At 38.8% G+C, this 13,395-nt stretch overlaps 1 protein-coding gene across 1 annotated transcript in view; it reads right to left on the bottom strand.

The window, feature by feature from the left end:
• Positions 1–282: 282 nt before the first annotated feature.
• The window catches only part of ARSB (arylsulfatase B), a gene marked incomplete at its 3' end in the record, with an annotated part of 190,478 nt that continues 177,365 nt past the window's right edge, over positions 283–13,395 (bottom strand). The window contains exons 7-8 of the mRNA XM_079702369.1: positions 1,325–1,447; positions 283–548 (exon numbers count right to left, since the gene is read on the bottom strand). Of these exons, the coding sequence (XP_079558495.1) occupies positions 283–548; positions 1,325–1,447 (389 nt within the window). The remainder of the gene's footprint in view (positions 549–1,324; positions 1,448–13,395) is intronic.

Genomic DNA, 13,395 nt, shown 5'->3' with positions numbered 1-13,395 from the left:
AATCGTGTTCCCCGCTGTCCCACAGCTCAGGAAAGAGGGAATGAAGCCAGTCACCCTCTCCTCTAGACACACGCCCCAGTCAACAGCAGAAGTGTTCAGATTTTATCAGCATCTCAAATGTACTAGGGGTTGAAATTAGACACCTCAGTGTGGTTTAGGAGCAAGAGAAGGGCCAGGTGAACCCAGGTTGGGAGAACAAATGAGACGAGTCACAAAGTAAAGGCCTGAAGTCCAACTCGCAACAGAAAGGCTTTCTACCTGCCCCTTAGGTTGCCTGAAATCCTACATCCAAGGGCCCCAAGCCCCAGTGGCCTTGGGATCACAGCGGGGATCTTGTGCTGGGAAGTACACGGGCACCGAGTGTTTCTGGTAGAACTGAAGACGGGAAAGGAGCTGCTTGACGATATGAGGATATTCTCTTGACAGGTCATGCCTTTCCTGTGGGTCCTGATCAATGTCAAAGAGCCAGAAGGTCTTGGTTGGTGGGTCCGAGGAGGGGATCACGGAAACATTATATTGAGATGGTGGAGGAAACCAGTAACCACAGCCTGGCAAAGAAATACAACAGTTTATTGGAGGAGGAGTATTGTAGGCAGGTTCTAATTTCAAGGAAGGAGTCTGGGGGACAAGGCTGAGCTCTGTTGTGGGTATGGACACATAAAAAAATCTGGCCCTTGATGCTATGTCTAGATCTGTCTCCAACTCTGACTTCTGGTGCTTTAACTAAACATGTCTCATGTGTGTGTGCCTGGTGGGGCGGTGGTGGTGGTTATTTTTAGTTGTCACAGTGACTTGTCGGGGAGTGTTACTGCCATTTAGTGGTCTGGGCCAGGGATACTAAAATATCTTAGAATGTATGGAACGGTCACAAACGATGAAGGATTGTCTTGCCGTAAATGCCAAGAATGTCCTCATTAGAAACATTGCTTAATTGCATCACAATCTTAACCATCGTACCACATACCATAAAAATATTTAAAAGATGTCACTTCTAGAGAAAGTGCTCAGGGGAAGCAACCTCCTCACCCCGCTATACCATTGGTTGAAGATGTAGCTTTCAGAGATGCTCTTTGCTAGCTAGAAGTGCTGTGCTTGACGGCCGTGCATACCTGAAACCCTTATTTTCCATGAAGCACTAGAGCTGCATTTCTTCCTTTCACCCTCCCCCCATCTCTACAGTTAATTCTTAATTTTTTAAAATTTGGGACCAGATGACACTCCTTCCCCTCATTCAGCAGCCCCAGAGATCATGTTTTGTAAAAGGCAGTTGCTCTTTGGTAAAGTTTTCCTAGCTGTTCTAAGTGGGAAATGTTAAGCCTTCTACCTGGGGAGCCCGTGAGGAGTTTCCAGTTCCTGTGTCTAATGGCAGCATGGACAGATGTGTTGAAGGCTGAATATTCTGGAAGGGAAGAATCATCCTTTGCCGGAACCATGCTGTTCCCAGGACCTGGTGAGAGGGTTTGGAAGAATCAGATCACTGTTACTGGAATGTGTCGTTATAAATCAACATTTTACATCCCTCTTGCAGAACAGTAGCTTTTATTCAACACTGGAGCGTAGATGTGGATCCTGCCACAGAAATGAATCTTCTTTTTTTTTTTTTTTTTTTTTTTTTTTTTGCTGTACGTGGGCCTCTCACTGCTGTGGCCCCTCCCACTGCGGAGCACAGGCTCCGGACGCGCAGGCTCAACGGCCATGGCTCACGGGCCCAACCGCTCCGCGGCATGTGGGATCTTCCCAGACCGGGGCACGAACCCGTGTCCCCTGCATCGGCAGGCGGACTCTCAACCACTGCGCCACCAGGGAAGCCCGAAATGAATCTTCTATTAAATATAAACAGAAAGCTCCAGTTACATTAAACATCAGTCATAAACCACCACTAATATAAAGGAAATCCCAAAGAGATTAGAACACTAATTCATCCTTAAAACCACTACGTTCTGCCTACGTACAGCTGGCCATATGCAGAACTGTGTTCTGTGACAGCATGTGGGGTTGTTTCTTTGGTAGGTTTTGTTTTTGCTGTTAAATGATTGAGTTAAATCCATTCTCTGTGTATACTTGTACACCTATGCAGATAATATAATACATTATAAAATGCACTTTTTTTTTTTTTGCGATACGCAGGCCTCTCACTGTTGTGGCCTCTCCCGTTGCTGAGCACAGGCTCCGGACGTGCAGGCTCAGCGGCCATGGCTCACGGGCCCAGCCGCTCCGCGGCATGTGGGATCCTCCCGGACCGGGGCACGAACCCGTGTCCCCTGCATCGGCAGGCGGACTCTCAACCACTGCGCCACCAGGGAAGCCCTATAAAATGCACATTTTAATGGAGTCTGTCTCAAGCTATGAGTGTTCAAGCATGTCATGATAAATCGTACATATATTTATTTTTTTAACCACATTTATGAAATCTAAAAGTAAGTGAGCAACGCTCAGTTAACTATTCAGATAAGATAATTCTGGTATATAAATTATTGGTTGGTATCATGGATTATATTAATTTATCATCTTGAGGTCTTATATTAATTGATCATCAGGTTTTGAGGGGAACAATTAATAGTACCTGCTCCCTCTTCCCCTCTTGACTTTGGAACCAGTTGAGAGGTAGAGGCCAGAGAGATGGAGCTAAAAATATTGCTTTTGTTACTGATAAAGTTGATTGGAGAGAACATAACTTCAGATCTGTGTCAGAGAGGCCTTGTTAATAATTGACCCTTGTGTGTTGACATATATCCTGGGGACAGGCTGGCTCCAAAATTAGACAGACAAAAGGGTCTGAACTGAGCATGCTCAGTTCCTTCTTTCGGATAACTTCCTTCTGCACCTGCTTGTGAGGAGGAGAGAATAAGGTGAGAGAGACCTGAGTTCTACTCTAATTGAAGACCCTGGTGGATCCCTGAAGGCAAGGTATGGAGGTCCCCACCTCACTCCTACCTGTGCATGTTTAAAAGCCTCAACTTAGGGCTTAATTGTTTAATATTTAGTCTGTTTTAAATCCACATTTATCTGTCAACTTTTCAAATATGGTCATAGCAATCACCTTGGGTATACTTCCAAAGGCTGTCAGACTACCTGTCCGATGACTAATAGCTGTAGTGTGTGATGTGTCTGTAAAAGTGCCGTCACCACCATCTGTCCAGCATCACCATCATGTGATAAAGGACTTCGAGAGTGCGCTCCACCCTGCCTGAGGGGGACTACTGTGCTGCATGCAGCTTAACGCAGGAAGCACTGTCAGTGGTGGAAAAGGCAGGGAGTTTCATTCTTTTGTCAATCTTGTGGGAATGACCCTGGAGAGGCATACTGCAGACTGAGCCAATAAACACTGGTGGTTTCAGACCTTCAGTCTTAACAATCAGTACCAACAAATCATCAGCACCAAAGAGGAAATCTTTTGGACTTCTTGTTTCTCTGTTTGCTTGTGGCTATTTTGGCTCCAATACAAACGGATGCTTCTAGCGATCGAGGTGTATGGGGACGTCTACCACAGGAAGTATGTACTTAATATACAGACTGTGGTAGAACTGTGAGCCCTCATGATTTACTACTCACAAGTTTGTATATAAAGACCACATTTTGATAGCAAAGAATGTTAAATAAAACAAGTCCACTTTGTGAACATAAACAAAGAAAGGAAATTTAGCTGTCTCAGCTATACTTATATTTATATACATTTATTTTTAAAACAAACAGGAACATAAAATACCTAAACAATAAATAAGTCTAAGACTAAATGATGAAAGATGCTGTTATCTCAACTTAAGTTTTTTTCATTTTGAGAAATTAAACAAAGAGCAAAGCACAAAGAATAATGTAACTAACACCCTGTGAGCTGTCACCCAGAATGAACAGATGTTAACATTTTGTCATATTTGCCTTTTTTTTTTAAATAAGGGAAGTAGGACAATTAAGATGAAGTGAGACTCCTTTTTCTCCATCCTCAATCCCAGTCCCTTCACCCACTGCCCCAGAGGCTGCTGCTGTCACGACTTCAGTGCATCCTTCAGCCATTTAAAAATACAGTAACACATGTGTGTCCAGGAATAATACACAGTAGTTTTATACTTTAGAAATGTACATGTATGTGTTATGCTATACATATTTTGCAGCTTGCTTTTTCATCCACTACTGTGTTATTAAAGCTCAGTGATTATGTATGTATATATATATTCTTTTTAATTATTTAGTATTTCACTACATAAAAATACCACATTTTATTTATGCATTCCCATTTTAATGGGAATTTAGGTTACTTTACTTATTTATTTTTGCTATTACAGTTGATCCTTGAACAACATGGGTTATTTTTTTTCAAATGATCCTATTTTATTTTTATTGATTTATTTATTTTTAACATCTTTATTGGAGCATAATTGCTTTACAATGTTGTGTTAGTTTCTGTTGTATAACAAAGTGAATCAGCTATATGTATACATGTATCTCAATATCTCCTCCCTCTTGCATCTCCCTCCCACACTCCCTACCCCACCCCTCTAAGTGGTCAAAAAGCACAGAGCTGATCTCCCTGTGCTATGCGGCTGCTTCCCACTAGCTATCTATTTTACATTTGGTAGTGTATATATGTCCATGCCACTCTCTCACTTCATCCCAGCTTACCCTTAACCTTCCCCGTGTCGTCAAGTCCATTCTCTATGTCTGCGTCTTTATTCCTGCCCCTGGGTTCTTCAGAACCTTTTTTTTTTTTTTTAGATTCCAGATATATGTGTTAGCATATGGTATTTGCTATTCTCTTTCTGACTTACTTCACCCTTATGACAGACTCTAGGTCCATCCACCTCACTACAAATAACTCAATTTCGTTTCTTTTTATGGCTGAGTAATATTCCATTGTATATATGTACCACATCTTCTTTATCCATTCATCCGATGATGGACACTTAGGTTGCTTCCATGTCCTGGCTATTGTAAATACAGCTGCAATGAACATTGTGGTACATGACTCTTTTTTGAATTATGGTTTTCTCAGGGTATATGCCCAGTAGTGGGATTGCTGGGTCGTATGGTAGTTCTATTTTTAGTTTTTTAAGGAACCTCCATACTGTTCTCCATAGTGGCTGTATCCATTTACATTCCCACCAACAGTGCAAGAGGGTTCCCTTTTCTCCACACCCTCTCCAGCATTTATTGTTTGTAGATGTTTTGACGATGGCCATTCTGACTGGTGTGAAGTGATACCTCATTGTGGTTTTGACTTGCATTTCTCTAATGATTAGTGATGTTGAGCATCCTTTCATGTGTTTGTTAGCAATCTGTATATCTTCTTTGAAGAAATGTCTATTTAGGTCTTCTGCCCATTTTTGGATTGGGTTGTTTGTTTTTTTGATATTGACCTGCATGGGCTGTTTGTATATTTTGGAGATAAATCTTTTGTCAGTTGCTTCATTTGCAAATATTTTCTCCCATTCTGAGGGTTGTCTTTTCATCTTGTTTATGGTTTCCTTTGCTGGGCAAAAGCTTTTAACTTTCATTAGGTCCCATTTGTTTATTTTTGTTTTATTTCCATTTCTCTAGGAGGTGGGTCAAAAAGGATCTTGTGATTTATGTCACAGAGTGTTCTGCCTACGTTTTCCTCTAAGAGTTTGATAGTGTCTCGCCTTACATTTAGGTCTTTAATCCATTTTGAGTTTATTTTTGTGTATGGTATTAGGGAATGTTCTAATTTCATTCTTTTACATGTAGCTGTCCAGTTTTCTCAGCACCACTAATTGAAGAGGCTGTCTTTTCTCCATTGTATATTCTTGCCTCCTTTATCAAAGATAAGGTGACCATATGTGTGTGGGTTTATCTCTGGGCTTTCTATCCTGTTCCATCGATCTATATTTCTGTTTTTGTGCCAGTACCATACTGTCTTGATTACTGTAGCTTTGTAGTAGAGTCTGAAGTCAGGGAGCCTGATTCCTCCAGCTCCATTTTTCTTTCTCAAGATTGCTTTGGCTATTTGGGGTCTTTTGTGTTTCCATACAAATTGTAAAATTTTTGAACAACATGAGTTTGAAATGCATGGGTCCACTTGTACACGGATTGTTTTCAAGAGTAACTACTACAATGCTACAGGATCCGAGGCTGCTTGAAACCGTGGATGTGGAACTGTGGATGTGGAGAAACTATGGGTACAGAGCATTGACTATAAGTTATACACGTATTTCCAACTGCACAACTGCACAGAGGGCTGCCGCCCCTAACCCCCACATTGTTCAAGGGTCAACTGCATAAGCCATCCTACAGTGAACATTGGTCTTCAAGAGTCATCTCATCATTGTTGGCCTTTTGTATTTTCAATATACATTTTAGGATCAGCTTGTCAATTTCCCAGACAAGCTGCTGGCATATTGATTATAATGATACTGACTTCAGGGTTCAGTTTGGGGGTATTGATGCCTTAAAACCTTGAGAGTTACAGTTCACGAGTATGGTGGATCCTGACATTTATTTAGGTTTTAAAATTTTTCTCTTAATAACATTTTATGATTTTCTGTGTAGAGGTCTTACACATCCTTTGTTAACTCCCAGTTGGTTGATGTTTTTTGATACTAATATAAACTCTAAGATATATTTCACATTCTGAATGTTTGTTGCTAGTATGTAAAAATACAATTGACTTTTTCACATACTGACCTTGTATCCAGTGACTTTGCCAAATTCATTTGTTAATTCTAATCCTTTGTTTATAGATTCTTGGGATTTTCTACACATGATATTGTGTCATCCGCAAATAACAACACTTGTTTCTCCCTGTATTATCTTTACATCTTTTAATTTCCTTTTCTTACCTTATGACACTGAACAAAATCTCCAGTATAATTTTTTTTTATATCTGAATCACTTTACCGCACACCAGAAACCAACACAACACTGCAAATTGACCACACTTCAGTTAAAAAAAAAAAAAAAAGATCTATGGCAAAGTAAAATAGGTGGTAAAATCCAGTATAATTTTGAATAAAAGTAGTGATAGTGCAAATTTCTGTCTCATTCCTGATTTCAGAGGAAAAGCTTTTAATAGTTCACTGTTAAGTATGATGTCAATATAAAATTTTTGTAGATACACTTTATCAGATTAAAGAAGATCCTTTCTATTCCCAATTTACTAAGAATTTGTATTTTATCATAAGTGATTGTTAAATTTTATCATATGCTTTTTCTGCATAAAATGAGAATATTATATAATTATTCTTTTCTATCCTTTAATGTAATGAATTACATTTATTGATTTTTAAATTTATTTTTGTTTTTTGCGGTACACGGGCCTCCCACTGCTGTGGCCTCTCCTGTTGCGGAGCGCAGGCTCCAGACGCGCAGGCCCAGCAGCCATGGCTCATGGGCCCAGCCACTCCGCGGCACGTGGGATCTTCCCAGACCGGGGCACGAACTCACGTCCCCTGCATCGGCAGGCGGACTCTCAACCACTGCGCCACCAGGGAAGCCCCATTTATTGATTTTTAAATGCTAAACCAACCTCGCATTTATGGGATAAACTGCTTTTAGTCATGATGTTTATCCTTTTTATATATTGCTGGATTCACATTTTGTTTATGACTGATTATATCTGCCAGCAAATATTCACATTTTGTTTAAGATTTCTGCACCTATGCTCAACACAGAAATTGCCCTAAAATTTTTCTTGTAATGTTCCTATCATGTTATTGAATCAAGGTTATATAGGTTTTATAAAAGGAATTAGGAACTGTTCCCTGAAGAGTTTGTGTAAAATGAATGTTACTCCCTAAATATTTTGAAGAGTTCATTTGTGAAGTTATCTGGGCCTAGAGTTTTCTTTTGGGGAAGGTTTTAAATTATTGATTTTTTAACAAATATAGGGCCATTCAGATCTTCTATTTCTCCTTTTGTCAGTTTTGATAAATTGTATTTTATTGGGAAATTGTCTAGTTCATATAAACTTTTGGTTTTTAAATTCTCTTTCTAATGCCTGTAGCATCTGTAGTAATACCATCTTTTCATTCCTAATATTAGCAATTTCTCCTTTTCACTTTTTTCCCATGATAAATTTTGCTAAAGGTTAATTGATTTTATTAGTTTTTTCAAACAACCTATTTTTGAGCTTTAGATCCTCACTGTAGTATGTTTTTCTATTTCATTAATCTCATCTCTTATCATTATCCTTTTCTTCCCTCTATTTTCTTTGGGCTTAATTTGCTGTTTCTTTTGTAACTTCTTGAATAATTGATTTTCAGCATGTTTTTCATTTCTGATATATACATTTAATACTATAAATGTTTATCGAAGCACCAATTTTTTTTATCATGCAAGTTTTAAATATGCATCTTCATTATTCAGATTGACGTATTCTCTAATTTCCATTGTGATTTTCTTTTTGACTCATGGTTTATTTGAAAGTATTGCCTAATGCTCAAACATTTAATAATTTCCTAGTTATCCTTTTGTTATTAATTTCCAGTTTAATTCCATTATGGTTAGAAAATACTTTTCTTGAGTTTTAAAAATAAACTTTTAATTTTAGAATCATTTTAGATGTACAGTATATGATTTAAATCCTTTGAAAACTGTTGATATTTACTTCATGGCCCAGCACATGGTCAACTGTGTACTATTCCATTCTTAATTGAAAAAACATGTATTCTCAAGTTGTTGGGTGCAATATCATAGTTTATTAACTATGCTGTTCAAATCTTTTATATCTGTACTGACTTTTTGGTTTCTTTGCTTGTTCTATCAGTTACTGACAGTTATGTTGAAAATCTTTCACAATAATTTAGAATTTGTTCATTTCTCCTTTTAGTTCTGTCATTTTTTGCTTCACACATTTTGAGACTATATTATTAAGTGCTTACAAATTTAGAAGCAGAATTCTGGTTGATCACTCCCCCCCTTTTAAAAAATATTTATTTATTATTTATTTGGCGGGATCTTTAGTTGTGCGGGATCTTTAGTTGTGCCATGCAGGATCTTTTAGTTGCAGCATGCAGCCTCTTAGCTGTGGCACGCGGGATCTAGTTTCTTGACCAGGGATTGAACCCGGGCCCCCTGCATTGGGAGCATGGAGTCTTAACTGCTGGACCACCAGGTAAGTCCCTGATTGCTCTTTTTAAATTTTGAAAAATTCCTCTTTATCTCTAATAAAGGGAAGTCCCTGATTGTTCTTTATAATTTTGAAAAATTTCTCTTTATCTCTAATAATGTTTTCTCTCTTTAAGTCTACTTTGATGTATGATACTGCAGTATTAGCTGTCATTGTTGTTGTTAGTCTTTGAATACTATATCTATTTCCATCTATCTTCTCAGTGTTAGGCACATATGCAATACAAAGAAGTATAAAAAAGGGTATGGTAGGCAGAATAATGACCACTAAAGATGCCCATGGCCAAATGCCCCCGGAACCTGTGAATATGTCACCATACTTGGCAAAAGAAACTTTGCAGATAGGATTAAGTGTAAGAACCTTGAGATATGGAAATCATCCCAGATTATCTGGATGGGCCCATTCTAATCACATGAGTCCATAAAAGCAGGGACTATTTTCTGACTATAGTCAGAGGGAATTTTGGCCAGAAAAAGAGTGAGAGAGATTGCTCAAAGGCAACATTGCTGCTTTTGAAGATGGAAAAGGGGGCTATAAGCTAAGGAATGTGGACAGCCACCAGAAGTTGGAAAAAGCAAGGAAATGGATTTTATACTAGAGCCTCCAGAAGGGAACACAGCCTTGCTGATACATTGATCTTAGCCTTGTGAGACCTGTGTTGGACTTTTGACCTACAGAACTGAAAGATAATACATCTGTGTCATTTTTTTTTTTTTTTTGCGGTACGCGGGCCTCTCACTGTTGTGGCCTCTCCCGTTGCGGAGCACAGGCTCCGGATGCACAGGCTCAGCAGCCATGGCTCACGGGCCCAGCCGCTCCGCGGCATATGGGATCCTCCCAGACCGGGGCACGAACCCGTATCCCCTGCATCGGCAGGCGGACTCTCAACCACTGCGCCACCAGGGAGGCCCCCATCTGTGTCATTTTAAGCCACCTAAGTTAGTGGTAATTTGTTACAGCAGCAATAGAAAACTAACACACAGGGGCTCTATTATTTGTAATCTTACAAATTAATTAGGAGGAAAGGAGATTATATATGAAATGGTTAAATAACAACATGATACAGAATATGATTAAAATCAAACAGTAAATATTATAAAAAGGTCATGGTAGGAAGAAGTTGATGAAGGCTGAAGCACAGAGAAAAGATTGAGGAAGGAAGTGAGACTTTAGGTAAAGACTTGAAAGATGCATCCCTTGGTTATCTACCACTCCTCCCCACTTCTAGTGTAAAACAATATAGGGTATGGCCTAAGTCGGATTCATCTCTATAACCCCAAAGCTTAGCCCAGTGCCTTGGCACATCAATGATAAGTGCTCAACAATGCTTTACTGAATCAACAAACGACTAAAAATTGGATAAACTGGAGATAGAAAAGGGAAGTTTAGATTGAAGAATGAGAAAAGCAGTCCCAATGATTAATGCATTTGAAGCACAGTGATGTAACTGCTGTTGGAAGTTTGGGTGAGACAGTTGGAAGATGGGGTGAAACAACGTCAAGGCACTAAATATGAGGTTGAGAAATTGCTGCTTTTCCACTTCATCAGTAGGAAGACACAAGAGGAATTTAAATATGTTTTTTAAAGATTGAACTATTTTTTCTAACAGACTTATAAAGATACAATTCACATATGATACAATTCACTGCTTTAGAGTATAAAATTAAATGGTTTTTAGCATATTCATAGAGTTGTGCAATCATCACCACAATAAACTTTAGAACATTTTCTTAAAAGAAACCCTATACCATTAACAGTTATTCCCCATTTCATTCCACACCCTCCAGCCCTAGGCAACTGCTAATCTACTTTCTGTTTCTTGGGATTTACCTATTCTGGACCTTTCTTATAAATGAAATCATATAATATGTAGCTTCTTTCACTCAGCATGTTTTCAAGTTTCATCCATGTTGTAACATGTCGCAGTACTTCACTCCTTTTAATGGCTAATATTTCATTGTATAAATATGCTGCATTTTATTAATCTAGTCAGTGGTTGATGGGCATTTGGTATGTTTTCACTTCTTTGTTATTATGAATAATGCTATGAACACTGATGTATGTGTTTTTGTATGGATACATGTTTTCATTTCTCTTGGATATAGACCAAGGAGTGGAGCTGCTGGGTCATATGGTAACTCTATGTTTAATCTTTAGAGGAACTGCAGACTGTTCCAAAGTGACTGAACCATGTTATATCTCACCAGCAGAGTATGAGGGTTCCAATTTGTCCATATACTTGTCAACACTTATTATTGCCCGTCTTTTGATTATAGCTTATTGGGTGTGAAGTGATATCTCATTATGGTTTGGATTTGCATCTCCCTGATGACTAATGAAGCTGAGCATCTTTTCATGTGTTTATTGGCCATCTGTATATCCTCTTTGGGGAAATGTATATTCAGATCCTTTGCCCATTTTAATTTAGGTTGTCTTTTTATTATTATTATTTATTTATTTTTTTTTTTTTTTTGCGGTTCGCGGGCCTCTCACTGCCGTGGCCTTTCCCGTTGCGGAGCACCGGACGCGCAGGCTCAGCGGCCATGGCTCACGGGCCCAGCCGTTCCGCGGCATGTGGGATCTTCCCAGACCGGGGCACGAACCCGTGTCCCCTGCATCGGCAGGCGGACTCTCAACCACTGCGCCACCAGGGAAGCCCTGTCTTTTTATTATTTAGTTGTAAGAGTTCTTTATATATTTCAGATATAAGTCCCTTATCAGATGCAAATATCTTCTCCCATTTTGTGGATTGTCTTTTCACTTTCTTGACAGTGTCCTTTGAAACACGAAAGTTTTAAATTTTAATGAATTCCAGTTTATCTAATTTCTATTGCCCTGCTTATGCTTTGGTGTCATATCTGAGAAACCACTGCTTCATCCAAGGTCATGAAGATTTACATCTATGATCTCTTTTAAGAGTCTGTGTAGTCTTAGGGCTTCCCTGGTGGCGCAGTGGTTGGGAGTCCGCCTGCCGATGCAGGGGACACGGGTTCGTGCCCCGGTCTGGGAGGATCCCACGTGCTGCGGAGCGGCTGGGTCTGTGAGCCATGGCCACTGGGCCTGCGCGTCCGGAGCCTGTGCTCCACAGCGGGAGAGGCCCCAACAGTGAGAGGCCCGCGTACAGCAAAAAAAAAAAAAAAAAAAGAGTCTGTAGTTTTAGCACTTGTTTATATCTTTGATTCATTTTGAATTATATTTATATGTGGTGAGAGGTAGGGGTTCAACTTTACTCTTTTGCATGTGGATATCCAGTTGTCCCAGCACCATTTGTTGAAGAGACTATTCTTAGCCTATTTAATTCTCTTGACATTCTTGTTGAAAATCAGTTGACCATAAATGTAAGAGTTTATTTCTGGACTCTCAATTCTGTTCCACTGATATATATGTCTACATTCTTAAGCCAGCACCTTGATTACTGTAATTTGTGTAGTAAGTTTTGAAATCAGAAAGTATGAGTCCTTCAATGTTTTGTTTGTTTGTTTTCTCCAAGATTACTTTGGTTATTCTGAGTCCCTTGAATTTTCTTATGAATTTGAGGATCAGTTTATCAATATCTGCAAAGAGCCAGCTGGGATTTTGTTAGGAAGTGTATTAAACCCATAGATCAATTTGGGGAGTATTGCCATCTTAATGGTATTAAGTCTTCTGGTCCATGAACATGGGATATCTTTCCATTTATTTAGGCCTTCTTTAAGTTCTTTGAACAGTGTTTTATAGTTTTCAGAATACAGCTTTTGTACTTCTTTTCTTAAATTTATTCCTAAGTATTTTACTCTTTTCAATGCTATTGCAAATGGGACTATTTTCTTAATTTCATGTTTCAAGTTCATTGCACAGAAATACAGCTGATTGTTGTACATTGATCCTGTACTGTGCAACCTTGTGGAACTTGTTTATTAGTTCTAATAGTTTTTTAGTTGACTCCTTGGGATTTTTTATATACAAGCTCATGTCATCTACAAATATGGGTAGTATTACCTCTTCCATGTCAATTTGGATATCTTTTATTTCTTTTTCTTACCTAATTGCCCTGTTAGAATCCCCAATATAATGCTGAAACAAATAATGAAAACAGACATTCTTGTCTTATTCCTGATCTTAGGGTAAAGCATTCAGTCTTTCCCCATTCAGTATGATGCTAGCTGTAGGTTTTTTGTAGATGCCCTTTATCAAACTGAGTAAGTCCCCTTTTATTCTTAGTTTGAGTGTTTTTATCCAGAAGAAGTATGACATTTTGTCAAAAGCTTTTTCTGCATCTATTGTTATTACTAAATATTTTTTGTCCTTTATTCTACTGATACGGTGCATTACATTAA

The sequence above is a fragment of the Hyperoodon ampullatus genome, assembly GCF_949752795.1.
Source record: "Hyperoodon ampullatus genome assembly, chromosome: 4".
In the NCBI taxonomy this organism is placed as follows: domain Eukaryota; kingdom Metazoa; phylum Chordata; class Mammalia; order Artiodactyla; family Ziphiidae; genus Hyperoodon; species Hyperoodon ampullatus.
This window is presented reverse-complemented; position numbering and strand designations above follow the sequence as displayed.